At 51.4% G+C, this 18,634-nt stretch overlaps 1 protein-coding gene across 1 annotated transcript in view; it reads left to right on the top strand.

Moving 5' to 3' along the window:
* Window positions 1–18,243, top strand: part of SHKBP1 (SH3KBP1 binding protein 1) — a 94,321-nt gene extending 76,078 nt beyond the window's left edge. Inside the window, exons 14-18 of the mRNA XM_075323649.1 lie at window positions 6,275–6,430; window positions 13,790–13,886; window positions 13,999–14,183; window positions 15,140–15,275; window positions 16,279–18,243. Coding sequence (XP_075179764.1) covers window positions 6,275–6,430; window positions 13,790–13,886; window positions 13,999–14,183; window positions 15,140–15,275; window positions 16,279–16,828 — 1,124 coding nt within the window. The 3' untranslated portion in view covers window positions 16,829–18,243. The remainder of the gene's footprint in view (window positions 1–6,274; window positions 6,431–13,789; window positions 13,887–13,998; window positions 14,184–15,139; window positions 15,276–16,278) is intronic.
* Window positions 18,244–18,634: the final 391 nt, after the last annotated feature.

Here is an 18,634-nt window from a genome sequence, read left to right on the forward strand (position 1 = left end):
AGGTCGTGGTACACGGATCTGTGGCATCTCACGGTAGGCCAACCGTGGACACTACCAGACCGGCCAGCCTTGCTGTCTCAAGGGCTGTTTTTCCATCTGAATGCTGCGGCCCTCAACCTGACTGCGTAGCCATTGAGTCCTGGATCCTAGCGTCTTCAGGGTTATCTCAAGAGGTCATTGCCACTATGAGACAAGCCAGGAAACCAACGTCCGCCAAGATCTACCACAGGACGTGGAAGATCTTCTTATCCTGGTGCTCTGATCAGAGTTTTACTATCTGGCCATTCGCCTTGCCCACTTTCTGTCCTTCCTTCAATCCGGAATGGAAAAGGGGTTGTCTCTCGGTTCCCTCAAGGGACAAGTTTCGGCGCTTTCTGTGTTGTTTTCAAAAGCGTCTAGCCAAACTCCCTCAGGTACACACGTTCCTGCAGGGGGTTTGCCACATAGTCCCTCCTTACAAGCGTCGGCTAGAACCCTGGGATCGGAACAGGGTGATACCGGCTCTTCAGAAACCACCCTTCGAGCCAATGATTGATATTCCTTTCCACGACTTTCGCAGAAGGTGGTCTTCCTAGTGGCAGTCACGTCACTCCGCAGAGTGTCTGACATAGCAGCGCTGTCATGCAAAGCCCCCCTTCCTGGTGTTTCACCAGGACAAGGTGGTTCTGCGTCTGGTTCCGGAATTTCTCCCGAAGGTGGTATCCTCTGTTCATCTCAATCAGGATATCTTCTTACCTTCTTTTTGTTCTCATCCGGTTCACCAATGTGAAAAGGATTTGCACTTGTTAGGTCTGGTGAGAGCACTCAGACTCTACATTTCTCGTACGGCGCCCCTGCGCCGCTCGGATGCGCTCTTTTGTCCTTGTCGCTGGCCAGCGTAAAGGGTCGCAAGCTCCCAAGTCAACTTGGCTCGGTGGATCAAGGAACCAATTCTTGAAGCCTACCGTTCTGCTGGGCTTCCGGTTCCTTCAAGGCTGAAGGCCCATTCTGCCAGAGCCGTGGGTGCGTCCTGGGCGTTACTGCACCAGGCTACGGCTCAGCAGGTGTGTCAGGCGACTACCTGGTTGAGTCTGCACACTTTCACGAAACACTATCAGGTGCATGCCGATGATTCGGCAGATGCCAGCTTAGGTAGGCGAGTCCTTCAGGCGGCGGTTGTCCACCTGTAGGAAGGAGCCGTTTTACGGCTCTTTTACCGAGGTATTCTTTTACCCACCCAGGGACTGCTTTTGGACGTCCCAATTGTCTGGGTCTCCCAATGGAGCGACAAAGAAGAAGGGAATTTTGTTTACTTACCGTAAATTCCTTTTCTTCTAGCTCCAATTGGGAGACCCAGCACCCGCCCCTGTTCCCTTCGGGCTGTTGTTCTTTTGTGTACACATGTTGTTCATGTTCAATTGTTCTTTTGGTTCATGGTTTCAGTTCTCCGAACATCCTTCGGATTGAATTTACCTTAGACCAATTTATAAGTTTCCTCCTTCCTGCTTTTGCACCAAAACTGAGGAGCCCGTGATGCACGGGAGGGTGTATAGCAGAGGGGAGGGGTTACACTTTTTAAAGTGTAATACTTTGTGTGGCCTCCGGAGGCAGAAGCTATACACCCAATTGTCTGGGTCTCCCAATAGGAGCTAGAAGAAAAGGAATTTACGGTAAGTAAACAAAATTCCCTTCTTTGCTGGGTCCCGGCTGTTTGGGGAACAGCTGGATGACATAATTAAGGAAGCTACTGGCGGGAAGATTACTTCCTTGCCACAAACTAAAGCCAAGAAACCTGTCCAGGGCAGGAACCAATCGAGGTTTCGTTCCTTTCGTTCCTCTAACTGGTCATCCTCTAAGCCCTCGACCTCGTCCACTACCGCAGCCAAGGATCGTAAACCCAACTGGCGCGCAAAGCCGCGTCCTCAAAAGACCGGAGGAGCCGCTGCCACTAAGGCAGCCTCCTCTTGACTATCTGGCTGCGCCAGCAACGTCCTTGGTCGGTGGCAGGCTCTCCCACTTTGGCGACGTGTGGTTTCAACACGTCTCCAATCAGTGGGTGCGGGATATCATCTCCCACGGCTACAGGATAGAATTTTCTTCCAGCCCGCCAAACAGATTTTTTCTGTCCACCCCCCCCTGCTCCAAAGCCGCCGCCTTCTCTCAGGCCGTGGCATCCCTGCAGGCCAACGGTGTAATTGTTCCGGTTCCCGCCCGGGAACGGTTCAGCGGTTTCTACTCAAACCTCTTTCTAGTCCCCAAAAAGGACGGTTCCTTCCGGCCCATCCTGGATCTCAAGCTTCTCAACAAGCATGTTCAGGTGCGGCACTTTCGAATGGAATCTCTGAGATCGGTCATTGCCTCAATGACCCAAGGAGATTTTCTGGCATCCATCGACATCAGAGATGCCTATCTGCATGTGCCTATTGCGGTTTCACACCAGCGTTGGCTACGCTTTGCAATCGGAAAGGAACATTTCCAATTCGTGGCTCTCCCCTTCGGCTTAGCCACGGCTCCTCGAGTATTCACCAAGGTCATGGCAGCAGTGGTTGCGGTCCTGCACCTCCAGGGGTTGGCAGTGATTCCTTACCTGGACGACCTTCTAGTCAAGGCCTCATCCAGTGCAGACTGCCAGCGGAGTGTCTCTCTCACTCTCGCCACGCTAGTTCAGTTCGGGTGGCTTGTCAACCTGCCCAAGTCCACTCTGACCCCGACCCAGGTGCTTTTGTACCTAGGGATGCAATTCGAGACTCTGCCGGCACTTGTCAAGTTGCCCTTAGTCAAACAGCAGTCCCTTCGGCTGGCGGTGCGCTCTCTGCTGAGGCACCGCCGTCATTCCATCAGACACCTCATGCAGGTGCTGGGTCAGATGGTGGCGTCAATGGAAGTGGTTCCCTTTGCCCAGTTCCATCTGCGTCCCCTGCAGCTGGACATTCTCCGCTGTTGGGACAAGCGGATCTCTTCCTTGCACAGGCTGGTGGCTCTGTCGTCACAGACCAGGAGCTCCCTTCAGTGGTGGCTTCGGCCCCTCTCTCTGTCACAGGGACGCTCCTTCCTGACTCCGTCCTGGGTGATCCTCACCACGGATGCCAGCCTTTCCGGTTGGGGAGCAGTATTTCTCCATCACCGAGCACAGGGCACTTGGACTCCGTCCGAATCAGCCCTCTCGATCAATGTGCTGGAAATCAGAGCTGTGCTCCTAGCTCTCGTAGCCTTTCACCACCTGTTGGCAGGCAGGCACATTCGAGTTCAGTCGGACAACGCGACAGCGGTTGCCTACATCAATCACCAGGGCGGGACTCACAGCCGTCTGGCGATGTTGGAGGTTCAACGAATCCTCCAGTGGACGGAGGACTCCAAGTCCACCATATCTGCAGTCCACATCCCAGGCGTGGAAAACTGGGAGGCCGATTACCTCAGCCGTCAAACCGTGGACAGCGGCGAGTGGGCCCTGCATCCGTCAGTGTTCAGATCAATCTGCCGCAAGTGGGGCACTCCGGAAGTGGATCTCATGGCATCCCGGCACAACAACAAGGTTCCGGTTTACATGGCTCGCTCCCACGATCCTCAAGCCTTCGCAGCAGACGCACTGGTTCAAGATTGGTCTGAGTTCCGTCTGGCCTATGTGTTTCCCCCTCTGGCGCTCTTGCCCAGGGTTCTGCGCAAGATCAGAATGGAGGGCCGTCGAGTCATACTCATTGCTCCGGACTGGCCCAGGCGAGCTTGGTACCCAGACCTGCTCCGTCTGTCCGTAGAGGTGCCGTGGCATCTCCCGGACCGCCCAGACCTTCTCTCTCAAGGTCCGTTCTTCCGCCAGAATTCTGCGGCTCTCAGATTGACGGCGTGGCTCTTGAGTCCTGGATCCTAACGGCTTCAGGCATTCCCTCTGAGGTCATCTCCACCATGACTCAGGCTCGGAAGTCTTCTTCGGCCAAGATTTACCACAGGACTTGGAGGATTTTCCTGTCCTGGTGTCGCTCTTCCGACCATGCCCCTTGGCCGTTCTCCTTGCCGACCATCCTGTCTTTTCTACAGTCTGGTCTACAGCTAGGACTGTCCCTCAATTCCCTCAAGGGACAGGTGTCGGCTCTGTCGGTTTTGTTCCAGCGGCGTATCGCCCGAGTGGCCCAGGTGCGCACCTTCATGCAGGGCGCATCTCACATCATTCCTCCTTACCGGCGGCCCTTGGATCCCTGGGACCTTAATCTGGTCCTCACGGCCTTACAGAAACCCCCCTTTGAGCCTCTCAGGGAGGTTCCCTTGTTTAGACTTTCACAGAAAGTTGTTTTTCTAGTAGCCATAACTTCTCTCAGGAGAGTTTCTGATTTGGCTGCGCTCTCTTCGGAATCCCCCTTTTTGGTGTTTCACCAAGACAAGGTGGTTCTTCGTCCGACTCCGGACTTTCTCCCTAAGGTGGTGTCTCCTTTCCATCTTAACCAGGACATTTGATTGCCTTCTCTTTGTCCGGCCCCTGTGCATCGCTTTGAGAAGGCGTTGCATACTTTGGATTTGGTGCGAGCGCTCCGAATCTATGTGTCACGCACCGCCGTTTTTAGGCGGTGCACCTCACTTTTTGTGCTAACCACTGGTCAGCGCAAGGGTCTCGCTGCTTCTAAACCGACCCTAGCTCGTTGGATCAGGTCGGCTATCACCGATGCCTACCAGTGTTCTCAGGTGCCTCCCCCGCCAGGGATTAAGGCGTACTCGACCAGAGCTGTCGGTGCCTCCTGGGCTTTCAGGCACCAGGCTACGGCTCAGCAGGTTTGTCAGGCTGCCACGTGGTCCAGTCTGCACACTTTTTCGAAGCACTACCAAGTGCATGCTCATGCTTCGGCAGATGCGAGCTTGGGCAGACGCATTCTTCAGGCGGCTGTCGCCCATTTGTGAAGTTAGGTTTTGCCTACTTCTCAGTTGGTTTATTTCCCACCCATGGACTGCTTTGGAACGTCCCATGGTTTGGGTCTCCCATAAGGAACGATAAAGAAAAAGAGAATTTTGTTTACTTACCGTAAATTCTTTTTCTTATAGTTCCGAAATGGGAGACCCAGCACCCTCCCTGTTGCCTGTTGGCAGTTCTTGTTCCGTGTGTTTTCACCGGCTGTTGTTAGTAGACAGAGTTCCGGCTATTCCGAGTTTTACTCTATCTCTACTTATGGGTGGATGTCCTCCTTCAGCTTTTGCACTGAACTGGTGAGATTGTCATCCAGGGGGTGTATATAGCCCGGAGGGAGGAGCTACACGTTTGAGTGTAGTACTTTGTGTGTCCTCCGGAGGCAGAAGCTATACACCCATGGTTTGGGTCTCCCATGTCGGAACTATAAGAAAAAGAATTTACGGTAAGTAAACAAAATTCTCTTTATTGGGGTTCCTCTGCAGATATATGCACGTCAGAAACCAATGTAACGAACATGTTTCAGACTGGCATATTACATTGCCCCTATACAAACCAATATGCCTGGACCAACCCCAGGTCTCCTGACTTAAACCTACAGCCTCAAAGACACATCTGCAAGGAGTTTGTATGTTCTCCCCGTGTTTGCGTGGGTTTCCTCCGGGTTCTCCGGTTTCCTCCCACACTATAAAGACATACAGATAGGGACTCTAGATTGTGAACCCCAATGGGGACAGTGTTGCCAATGTATGTAAAGCACTGTGGAATTAATAGCGCTATATAAATTAATAAATATTATTTTTATTTATTTATTTATTATTATTATTATTATTATTAGATGGTGTAAGATTGCTTTGGGAAACCCACAGCCAGTCCGCGCATTGCGGACCATATTTGAACTGCAATACGCCTGCCTGAATACTGAATAAATATCTAGCAATCAATCCAAGTTGCTGCATGTTTTGTTTTTTTTTGTTTTTGTTTTTATGTAGAAGAATCTGCAAAAAACAAACAAGTTTTCTCTGTCTCTCCAATGGGGTGCACAGGAGACAATGGGTGTACTCTGCTGCCATCCAGAGGCTGACAATAAGTATTACAACAAAGACAAAAAAAAAAAGTCGGCTTCTCCCCGCAGGCTGCACCTGCCTACTGACAACCAAGCTATTCAGTTTAGCGTGAAATAATTTGGATTTTTCATCACACTATTGATTCAGAAATTGCTTTAAAAATTCACAGAAAGGAAAGACATTTACATGTAACTCTATCATTGCTGTATTTTATGTTTTTATTTATTTTTTTTTTTTTATCTACTCCTTTCTCACTTTTACTTGATCTGTTTGATACTACAGATGTGGACGGTCCCGTTACTGTTTCGGCTGTAACCTCTTTACTTTTGTCCCTACTCAGTTTGTGCAGATAATAATCACGTGCGCACGTGGACGGTCACTCGCTTCCGGGGCATGATCTCTACCCAGCCGGGATCCACACCGTTGGCATCTTTCAAAATCCTTTCTCTAGAAGATATTGACGGACATGCGGGATGCAGCGCAGGGAATGATATTGGTAATGTTTAGGAGAATTGCACTGTGCCTAGTCAGAGATACTGGGACACTTCAACCTGTTACCTTTGGAAAATGTTATCAATGCTTAACACCAGTTTTGTGCTACTTTTTTAGATAAATAATATACATATATACACTAGAAGGTGGCCCGACTCTACGCATCGGGTATTCTAGAATTTGCGTATTGTGTAGTTCATGTATGATTTTTGTTAGATAGATAGATAGATAGATAGATAGATAGATATAGATATAGATGTTGTTGTGTGTAGTTACCAAGTGTTTGTGTAGGGCGCTGTACATGTTCTGGGTGTTGTCTGGGTGTGGCGGGGGGTGAGAGCGGTGTTGTCTGGGTGTTGCGTTGTTTGTGGAGCGCTGTGTGTCTGTCGCGTTGTGTGTGTGTGTGTGTGTGTTGCGCGGTTTGTGTGGGTGTGGTGTGTTTTGGGGGAGGTATGTTTTGTGCAATGTGTGTGTTGTGCGGTATGTGCGTATATTTATGTATGCCGCGGTGTCTGTGTGTTGGGTGTTGTGTGTGTGCAGCGTTGTCTGTGTGTGTGGGTGTCTGTGTATGGCGGTGTTTGTGGTTCCCTGTGTGTGTGTGTGTGTGTGTGTGTGTTGGGGGGAGGTGTACACCTCCCATCGTGCTCCATCCCCCATGCTGCGCACCCCCCATCATGCCCCATCCCCTATGCTGCGCATTCCCCATCGTGCTCCATCCCCCATGCTGCGCACCCCCCATCGTGCTCCATCCCCCATGCTGCGCACTCCCCATCGTGCTCCATCCTCCATGCTGCGCACTCCCCATCATGCTCCATCCCCCATGCTGCGCACCCCCCATCATGCTACATCCCCCATGCTGCGCACTCCCCATCGTGCTACATCCCCCATGCTGCGCACTCCCCATCGTGCTACATCCCCCATGCTGCGCACTCCCCATCGTGCTACATCCCCCATCGTGCTACATCCCCCATCGTGCTACATCCCCCATCGTGCTACATCCCCCATCGTGCTACATCCCCCATCGTGCTACATCCCCCATCGTGCTACATCCCCCATGCTGCGCACTCCCCATCGTGCTACATCCCCCATGCTGCGCACTCCCCATCGTGCTACATCCCCCATGCTGCGCACTCCCCATCGTGCTACATCCCCCATGCTGCGCACTCCCCATCGTGCTACATCCTCCATGCTGCGCACTCCCCATCGTGCTACATCCCCCATGCTGCGCACCCCCCATCGTGCTACATCCCCCATCGTGCTACATCCCCCATGCTGCGCACTCCCCATCGTGCTACATCCCCCATGCTGCGCACCTGCCATCGTGCTCCATCCGCCATGCTGCACACTCCCCATCGTGCTACATCCCCCATGCTGCACACTCCCCATCATGCTACATCCCCCATGCTGCGCACTCCCCATCGTGCTACATCCACCATGCTGCGCACTCCCCATCGTGCTACATCCCCCATGCTGCGCACTCCCCATCGTGCTACATCCCCCATGCTGCGCACTCCCCATCGTGCTACATCCCCCATGCTGCGCACTCCCCATCGTGCTACATCCCCCATGCTGCGCACCCCCCATCGTGCTACATCCCCCATCGTGCTACATCCCCCATGCTGCGCACCTGCCATCGTGCTCCATCCGCCATGCTGCACACTCCCCATCGTGCTACATCCCCCATGCTGCGCACTCCCCATCGTGCTACATCCCCCATGCTGCGCACTCCCCATCGTGCTACATCCCCCATGCTGCGCACCTCCCCATCGTGCTACATCCCCCATGCTGCGCACTCCCCATCGTGCTACATCCCCCATGCTGCGCACCTCCCCATCGTGCTACATCCCACATGCTGCGCACTCCCCATCGTGCTAGATCCCCCATGCTGCGCACTCCCCATCGTGCTACATCCCCCATGCTGCGCACTCCCCATCGTGCTACATCCCCCATGCTGCGCACTCCCCATCGTGCTACATCCCCCATGCTGCGCACTCCCCATCGTGCTACATCCCCCATGCTGCGCACTCCCCATCGTGCTACATCCCCCATGCTGCGCACTCCCCATCGTGCTACATCCCCCATGCTGCGCACTCCCCATCGTGCTACATCCCCCATGCTGCGCACTCCCCATCGTGCTACATCCCCCATGCTGCGCACTCCCCATCGTGCTACATCCCCCATGCTGCGCACTCCCCATCGTGCTCCATCCCCCATGCTGCGCACCCCCCATCGTGCTCCATCCCCCATGCTACGCACCCCCCATCGTGCTACATCCCTCATGCTGCGCACTCCCCATCGTGCTACATCCCCCATGCTGCGCACTCCCCATCGTGCTACATCCCCCATGCTGCGCACCCCCCATCGTGCTCCATCCCCCATGCTACGCACCCCCCATCGTGCTACATCCCTCATGCTGCGCACTCCCCATCGTGCTACATCCCCCATGCTGCGCACTCCCCATCGTGCTACATCCCTCATGCTACGCACCCCCCATCGTGCTCCATCCCCCATGCTGCGCACTCCCCATCGTGCTCCATCCCCCATGCTGCTCACTCCTAATCGTGCTACATCCCCCATGCTGCGCACCCCATCGTGCTACATCCCCCATGCTGCGCACCCCCCATCGTGCTACATCCCCCATGCTATAATAGTTCTCCTATTATACTCAGAGAGGAGTATAATAGGAGGACTGTAATAGGAGGAGTAGTCCTGGGGGGAGAGGAGTATAATGCCGGCTCCCTGCACATGTGTACCGGGAGCCGGTGTACACTGGTAACTATGATACACATCGGGTAACCAAGGGTCCGTAGTTACCCGATGTGTATAATGGTTACCAGCGTTCACGGGCTCCGTCAAGATCCCAGCATCGCAAGGTTATGTCTGTCGCTGCTGGGATCGTGACGGAGCCGGTGTAGAAGCAAGCGATATCCGAGGATGTTGTGAGTGTGTGGATGTGATGTGTGATGTGTGAGGTGTGTGTGAGAGTGAGTGTGATCTGATGTGTGTGTGTGTGTGTACTCACCTGGGAGTCGGAGCTCCGTGTCAGTTGGGCCAGAGCGAGCGTGCATTGCGTGAGGGGGGCGGGGCCTGCAGAGAGCCGGGGCGAGAGGCCAATCAGCTTTGTGTCACCGTAAGGACACAATTTTGGAGCAAGACAGACAGACAGACAGAATAAGGCAATTATATATATAGATAGATATATATATAGCACCAGTTTTGTGCTACTTTTTAGATTGGAAAAAAAATAAAATAAATATATATATATATATATATATATATATATATATATATATATATATATATATATATATATATAATTTTACTTTTCTTTGTCGCTCCATTGGGAGACCCAGACAATTGGGTGTATAGCTTCTGCCTCCGGAGGCCACACAAAGTATTAGACTTTAAAAAGTGTAACCCCTCCCCTCTGCCTATACACCCTCCCGTGGATCACGGGCTCCTCAGTTTGACCTCTCAAGCGTCAGCTTTTTCTTCCTACGCCATGAACGCAGTCCTGGACTCTGCTAGCCGTACGGCTGTAGCATCCGCTAACTCCGTGGCAGTCCGCAGGGCCATGTGGCTGCGCGAATGGAAAGCAGACTCTGCTTCCAAAAGGTTCTTAACTGGTTTGCCTTTTTCTGGCGAACGTTTGTTTGGCGAACGGTTGGATGAGATTATTAAGGAATCCTCGGGAAATTACTCCTCCTTACCCCAGTCCAAACCTAAGAGACCTCAGCAGAGAAAAATCCAATCAAGGTTTCGGTCCTTTCGTCCCTCCGCCAAGCCCCAATCCTCTTCGTCCAACCGGCCGGAGAAAGGCCAGAGGAACTCCTATGCGTGGCGGTCCAAGTCACGCCCCCAAAAGTCCGCAGGAGGCACTGCCTCCAAGACGGCCTCCTCATGACTCTCGGCCTCATCTAGCCACATCCTCGGTCGGTGGCAGGCTCTCCCACTTTGGCGACGCCTGGTGGCCACACGTTCAAGACCGATGGGTGAGAGACATTCTGTCTCATGGTTACAGAATAGAGTTCAGCTCTCGACCTACGGCTCGTTTTTTCAGAACCTCCCCACCCCCCGCACATGCAGACGCACTGTTTCAGGCAGTGGACGCTCTAAAGATGGAAGGAGTTGTGATTCCCGTTCCCCTTCAGGAACGTGGTCGCGGATTTTACTTCAACTTGTTCGTGGTGCCAAAAAAGGACGGGTCTTTCCGTCCCGTTCTGGACCTCAAGCTGCTCAACAGACATGTGAGAACCAGACGGTTTCGGATGGAATCTCTCCGCTCGGTCATCGCCTCGATGTCACGAGGAGACTTCCTAGCATCGATCGACATCAAGGATGCTTATCTCCATGTGCCGATCGCACCCGAACATCAACGTTTCCTGCGTTTCGTCATCGGGGACTAACACCTCCAGTTCGTCACATTGCCCTTCGGCCTGGCGACAGCCCCACGGGTCTTCACCAAAGTCATGGCATCCGTCGTGGCGGTCCTGCACTCTCAGGGCCATTCGGTAATCCCATACTTGGACGATCTCCTAGTCGGGGCCCCTTCTTGGGTGGCGTGTCAACGAAGTCTTACCGTCACTCTGGCGACTCTCCAGCAGTTCGGGTGGATCATCAATTTCCCGAAATCCAAGTTGACGTCGACCCAATCACTGACTTACCTCGGGATGGAGTTTCATACCCTTCCAGCGTTAGTCAAGCTACCGCGGGACAAACAGCTTTCTCTGCAGGCGGGGGTGCAATCACTTCTTCGGAGTCAGTCACACCCCTTAAGGCGCCTCATGCACTTCCTGGGGAAGATGGTTGCAGCTATGGAGGCAGTGCCGTTCGCGCAATTCCATCTACGGCCACTCCAATGGGACATTCTTCGCAAATGGGACAAGAGTTCGGCTTCCCTCGACAAGAACATCTCTCTTTCACTTGCAACCAAAACATCACTTCAGTGGTGGCTCTTACCCACATCTCTGTCTCGGGGAAAATCCTTCCTACCCCCAACCTGGGCCGTGGTCACCACGGACGCGAGCCTGTCAGGTTGGGGAGCGGTTTTTCTCCACCACAGGGCTCAAGGAACCTGGACTCCAATAGAATTGTCCCTTCAGATCAATATTCTGGAGATAAGGGCAGTATATCTAGCCCTATTGACTTTCCATCGGTGGCTGGAGGGCAGGCAGATCCGAATCCAGTCGGACAACGCCACTGCCGTCGCCTACATCAACCACCAAGGCGGCACTCGCAGTCGTCGAGCCTTCCAGGAAGTCAGGCGGATTCTGCAGTGGGTGGAAGTCACAGGCTCCACCATCTCCGCAGTTCACATCCCGGGCGTGGAAAACTGGGAAGCAGATTTTCTCAGTCGTCAGGGCTTGGACGCGGGGGAATGGTCTCTTCACCCAGACGTGTTTTGAGAGATCTGTCGCCGCTGGGGAACGCCGGACATCGATCTCATGGCGTCACGACACAACAACAAGGTCCCGGCCTTCATGGCACGGTCTCAGGATCACAGAGCTCTGGCAGCGGACGCTCTGGTCCAGGATTGGTCGCAGTTTCGACTGCCATATGTGTTTCCCCCTCTGGCGATGCTGCCCAGAGTAATACGCAAGATCCGGTCCGACTGCCGTCGCGCCATTCTCGTCGCTCCAGACTGGCCGAGGCGGTTGTGGTATCCGGATCTGTGGCATCTCACGGTGGGTCAACCGTGGGCGCTTCCAGACCGCCCAGACTTGCTGTCGCAAGGGCCGTTTTTCCATCTGAATTCTGTGGCCCTCAACCTGACTGTGTGGCCATTGAGTCCTGGCTCCTAGCGTCTTCAGGGTTATCTCAGGATGTCATTGCCACCATGAGACAAGCCAGGAAGCCTACGTCCGCCAAAATCTATTACAGGTCTTGGCAAATCTTCTTATCCTGGTGCTCTGATAACGGTTTTCCTCCATGGCCGTTTGCTTTACCCACATTTCTTTCATTCCTACAATCTGGAATGGACAAGGGTTTGTCCCTCGGCTCTCTCAAGGGCCAAGTGTCGGCGCTCTCCGTGTTTTTTTCAAAAGCGTCTAGCCAGGCTTCCGCAGGTCCGCACGTTCCTGCAGGGGGTTTGCCACATGGTCCCACCTTACAAACGTCCGTTGGAACCTTGGGATCTTAACAGGGTTCTGACGGCTCTTCAAAAGCCGCCTTTTGAGCCGCTGCGGGATGTCTCTCTCTCCCGTCTTTCTCAGAAGGTGGCCTTCCTGGTGGCGGTCACATCACTTCGGAGAGTGTCGGAGCTGGCAGCGCTGTCATGCAAAGCCCCCTTCCTGGTTTTTCACCAGGATAAGGTGGTTCTGCGTCCTGTCCCGGAATTTCTCCCTAAGGTGGTTTCCCCTTTTCATCTAAATCAGGATATCTCCTTGCCTTCCTTTTGCCCTAATCCAATTCACCAGTGTGAAAAGGATTTGCACTCTTTGGATCTAGTGAGAGCACTCCGGTTCTACGTGTCTCGCACGGCGCCCCTGCGCCGTTCAGACGCGCTCTTTGTCCTTGTCGCTGGCCAGCGTAAGGGCTCTCAGGCCTCCAAGTCCACCTTGGCTCGGTGGATCAAGGAACCGATTCTTGAGGCCTACCGTTCTTCTGGGCTTCCACTTCCTTCAGGGTTGAAAGCACATTCTACCAGAGCCGTGGGTGCGTCCTGGGCATTGCGGCACCGGGCAACGGCTCAGCAGGTGTGTCAGGCAGCTACGTGGTCTAGTCTGCACACTTTCACGAAGCACTATCAAGTGCATGCCTATGCTTCGGCAGACGCCAGTCTAGGTAGGCGAGTCCTCCAGGCGGCGGTTGCCCACCTGTAAGAGGGGGCCGTTTTTGGCTCCTTTTATTGAGGTATTCTTTTACCCACCCAGGGACTGCTTTTGGACGTCCCAATTGTCTGGGTCTCCCAATGGAGCGACAAAGAAGAAGGGAATTTTGTTTACTTACCGTAAATTCCTTTTCTTCTAGCTCCTATTGGGAGACCCAGCACCCGCCCCTGTGCCCTTCGGGCTGGTTGTTCTTTTGTGTACACATGTTGTTGATGTTGATTTTTTCTTTTGGTTCATGGTCTTCAGTTCTCCGAAGATCCTTCGGACTGAATTTGCTCTAGACCATTTATAAGTTTCCTCCTTCCTGCTTTTGCACCAAAACTGAGGAGCCCGTGATGCACGGGAGGGTGTATAGGCAGAGGGGAGGGGTTACACTTTTTAAAGTGGAATACTTTGTGTGGCCTCCGGAGGCAGAAGCTATACACCCCAATTGTCTGGGTCTAAATTAAAACAATTGTCTGGGTCTCCCAATAGGAGCTAGAAGAAAAGGAATTTACGGTAAGTAAACAAAGTTCCCTTTTTTGATCTTTTAGGTCCCTTCGGAGAACGAGACGACCAGCAGGTTTTCATTCAGCGTGTCGTTCCCGATTCCAACATTGTCTATGTCCGTCTGTCTTCCACCGGAAAGAGGTAACTCATTTTAATGCAATTTTTTTATATCATGATTTAAATGGTTACAATTATTTGGAGATCTGTTTTGATCTTTTTTTTTTCCTTGTTAATTGCACCTTTTCTTCTGTAGGATCTGTGAAGTGCGTTCGGTGGATGGTACCCCGATTACTTCTTTCACAGTTCATGAGTGTGAAGGATCGAGCCGAATTGGTTCCCGCCCCAGACGCTACCTGTTCACGGGTCATGCCAGCGGGTGCCTCCAGATGTGGGATCTTACCACTGCCATGGAGGTGGCAAATAAGGGTGACTGTCGAGGTAGGAGCTTTCTCATCTATTACTAATTCACTATCCAGCTTTCCTGTCCTAAAAGTTGTTGATCCACTTGAAGATCTCTGTAATGGGAACCTGTCACACGATTCATGCTGCCCAAACTGCGGGCAGAATAAATCAGAGCATTGCAGACAGAAATGTTTTTCCCTGGAACACTCTGTTGTTTCAGAGGATTTATAGGTAGAGCAATTCTGAGAAAGGATCTTCTATCGGAGAGACCTGTTGATTACCTGGAGTAGCCCTGGGAGAAGCCGCCCGAGGGCAGCACAGGACTAGTTTCGCCGTAGCATCTGCGCAAAAATGGTACCATTAGAAACGTCAGCTCGAGATGCAAAAAATAAGCCGTCACTGAGCCATAGATTCCAAAAAATGAGAACACTACGTGTTTCGGAAAATGGCGCAAAACGTGCGGCACTTTTATTGGACAAGTTTGTGAATTTTTTTTAACCCCTTAGATACAAGTAAACCTATACATGTTTGGTGTCTACAAACTCATACCGACTTCAGGCATCATACCCACACATCAGTTTTACCATATAGTGAACACCGTGAATAAAACATCCCAAAAACTATTGTGCCATCACACTTTTTTTGCAGTTTTTCCACACTTGTATTTTTTTTTGCTGTTTTCCAGTACACCATATGGTAAAACGTATGGTTTCATTTAAAAGTACAACTTGTCCCGCAAAAAACAAGCCCTCATATGGCAAGATTGACGGAAAAATAAAAAAGTTACGGCTCTCGGAAGAAGGGGAGCAAAAAACAAAAACGCAAAAACGGAAAGTGCCCGGGGGCTGAAAGGCACTTACTAATAGTAAAATAAAATGGTGCAATTCATGTAAAAGGTTGCAAATATAGTTTGGAGGCTTTTACTGTTCTTGTCTTTGTCTTATCCTATAAACGGCATTATTTTTTTCCCATTATTTTCTTCCCCCTTACAGCGGAGTTGGGGGGTCTTACTCAGGGGGAGCTGCTGGAACAGCTGGAGCAGTGTGACCTGGCACTGACTCGTACTCCTGAAATGAGCCCGGCCACGTCATTTTCTCACACTGTGAATCCTCGTGCCTCCATATCAAGGTATGTACTGTCAGTAAAGGATACAATCTGTATGTAATGTGCGCAATGTGATCAGAGTCATGTGCGTCCTCTTTATTCTTTAATAAGAAACTTGTCCTTGACATTGCACAATATATTTACAGGTTGGTCACTACTTTAACAATGATAGTCAATTCTTAAGATACAGTAGGTCATCAATGTCTGATCGGCCATGACCTGACACCCTCACTGATCAACCGTCTTCAGGGGCCGGCGGTGGCAGCAGGCAGCCAGAAATGCTCAGTTTCGGAGCTACCCCGTTTTCTGATAGCGGCGACCGCCGGGTACTGTACATTCACCTCCTATTGATTGGGTGGAAGGTAGATGTGCAGTACCCGGTCGCGGCCGCTATCAGTTGACAGAGCAGTTCCGGAACTGAGCATTTCCTGCCACCACCTACACCGGGAACAGCTGATCGGTGGGAGTGAGGGGTGTCGGGAGTGAGGGGTGTCGGGCCCCAGACGATCAGATATTGAGGACCTATCTTAGGGATAGGCCATCAATGTTAAAGTTGCAGCCAAACTCCTTAATGTTCCAGGACATTGTATGGATAAATGTGAGACATTCTGTAAATCTGCCTGAAAAGTGCGACTAGAGGGAGAAAATTAACTTCTTTTCTCCCGGGAGCCGCTGGCTTTCAGTCATGGTAGTGTGCATAGAATGAATACACTCACCACTCACAGACCCACTCACTACACTGTGAGTGACGGCTGTGAAAACATCCTGGCACTTTGACAGCTGACTCTATAGCATATCTCTCCCGGGGCGTGTTTATAGTATAGTACGTGGTGATGGTAGCCACTCTGTGGACACGCCCATGACTGAAAGCCGGCTGCTCCCGGAAGGAAAGTTAATTTGTTTTCCGCTAGCCGCACTTTCAACTAGGCTGGCATTATAACGCAACAACCCTACATCTCCAGGTAAATAGTATTTTCGAAGCTGACCAGTTCTATTTAATGTCTTTTTTTGTGGTCCCCTCCTGCAGCTTACAGTCCCAGCTAAGTGACGGCTCACGTGATCGCTTCTCCAGGCTTGTGGTGTCCTCTTCACATCGCCCTCCGGCCGCCGCTGTCCGCCCCGCTGAGGCTTGGGCTTCTCTGTGCAGTTTGCAGCCGCATCTCTCAGGAAGCTTCAACTCATTGCACAAGTCGGACACCTTGCCCCGTTCCAGCACAAGACCCGGTAAAGTTCACAACCACCAACTAAAAGTTGATGCCCAAGGCTCTAATCCACCATCTCCACACATCAGCGGCAATTTTGTTGAGCGCTGCCAGGAGCTCGCCCGTGTCACAGAGTCCCATCAATCGGACTCCCGTCGATCTAGCATCGATGTGTCTGCCAACAGAGCCAAGCCATCGCGGAGCTCGGCATCGGTGAGACGGCCAGCCTCCCCTGCACCTCAGCCAACGCCACCCCTATGTATCGCACCATCGCCATCTCCTCAGGCCTCTGCAGCAGTATTCGATATTCCTACACCTTCTCCATCGCCTCCTAAACCTCCACCAAAGCCCAGGCTGAACGAGACGTCTTTCTAACAGTCGCAGCACAACAGAGAAGATCACATCGACTGCCATTTAACACTAGAACTACTGAGGTAGTCATTTTGACTACTTTGCACTATGTACTTCTATATAGGGGTCACGAGTCCAGTAGTTCTAGTGTTAATTCCCCTCCGGACCTATGGAAAGTATTAAAGGGTTTGTCCGATGCTGCCCTGTCCTATTGAAGCTATGGGCAGGCACAACCCCATCGGTGCCCGGGACAGCCCTGTCCTATTGAAGCTATGGGCAGGCACGACCCCATCGGTGCCCGGGACAGCCCTGTCCTATTGAAGCTATGGGCAGGCACGACCCCATCGGTGCCCGGGACAACCCTGTCCTATTGAAGCTATGGGCAGGCACGACCCCATCGGTGCCCGGGACAACCCTGTCCTATTGAAGCTATGGGCAGGCACGACCCCATCGGTGCCCGGGACAACCCTGTCCTATTGAAGCTATGGGCAGGCACGACCCCATCGGTGCCCGGGACAACCCTGTCCTATTGAAGCTATGGGCAGGCACGACCCCATCGGTGCCCGGGACAGCCCTGTCCTATTGAAGCTATGGGCAGGCACGACCCCATCGGTGCCCGGGACAACCCTGATACACGTAGTCATTGTCATTATTATCGACTGGGAATTCTGTTCCATTTCCACATATTATTTTTATTTATTATAAATCTACTTTTATAAACTTTATACTGATTTTACTAGTAGAAGAAACAGCAGCAATACCGAATCAAGTCCCGATTTACACCTTTAGGATTTGTGCCTTATTAGAAGATGAGCCTGAGCCGCATTACTCAATGGTGCCTTTAACAAGTGCAATGCTGGATCATTGAATTAAGGCAATTTTTTTTGTTTTTTTTGTTTTGTTTTTATAAACATTTATCCAGGTATTACAGGAACTGAACAACCTTTGTATACAATCACTGTGAAGGACACACACAGGGAATCATCTTACTGTACGTCCGCCGGCATAGTTCAGGATATATGGATATTTACTTAGCATTTTATTTTTTTATTCTTTGGACGGGTTTGGAAATGGGCATTTTAACTTTTCCTTTGTTTATGTCTGGATGCAATTTTAAAGGGGAAGTCCAGAATCTGTACAGGAGTCTTAAAGAGGTTGTCCACTACTTTTACATTGATGGCCTATCTAACCTGGCTCTAGTCCAGCGGCCACAGCTTACTGATATGGCCGCTGGGTCTTCCAATTATTATTTTTTTTTTTTTTAACAATTTTATTAATCACTTTTTAGGTGTTAATAGGGATGATCGAATATCACAAATATTCGGCAATATTCGGCCTTGCGAATATTCGACGAATAGGCCGCCGCTATGCGAATATTCGATGAGTAGGTCGCCGCTATGCGAATATTCGACGAATAGGTCGCCGCTATACAAATATTCGATGCGCAATGTAAGTCTATGGGAAGCCCGAATAGTTGCTATTCAGAAACTATTCGGGTTTCCCATAGACTTACATTGCGCATCGAGTATTAGCAAATAGCGGAGACCTATTCGTCGAATATGGACGTAGCCGAATATTTGAAGTATTCGATCATCCATAGTGTTAATGTATCTAAATTGTCTCATTCATTGTTTCTATGTTTTGGGCAGATCACCTTGCAACCCTCATGCTATAACATACCACATTTCTTTCAGGTTAAAAGATACACCTAAGTTTAGTTGATGGAAAATTAGATGTTGGACTAGTTATACTTCCCTGATGGTCGAGAGCTGTTAGGGGTTAATATATGCATTCCCAGTGATCTTAGGTTGTAAGGCTATGTGCCCACGG

This window comes from Anomaloglossus baeobatrachus, chromosome 9 (genome assembly GCF_048569485.1).
Source record: "Anomaloglossus baeobatrachus isolate aAnoBae1 chromosome 9, aAnoBae1.hap1, whole genome shotgun sequence".
NCBI lineage: Eukaryota > Metazoa > Chordata > Amphibia > Anura > Aromobatidae > Anomaloglossus > Anomaloglossus baeobatrachus.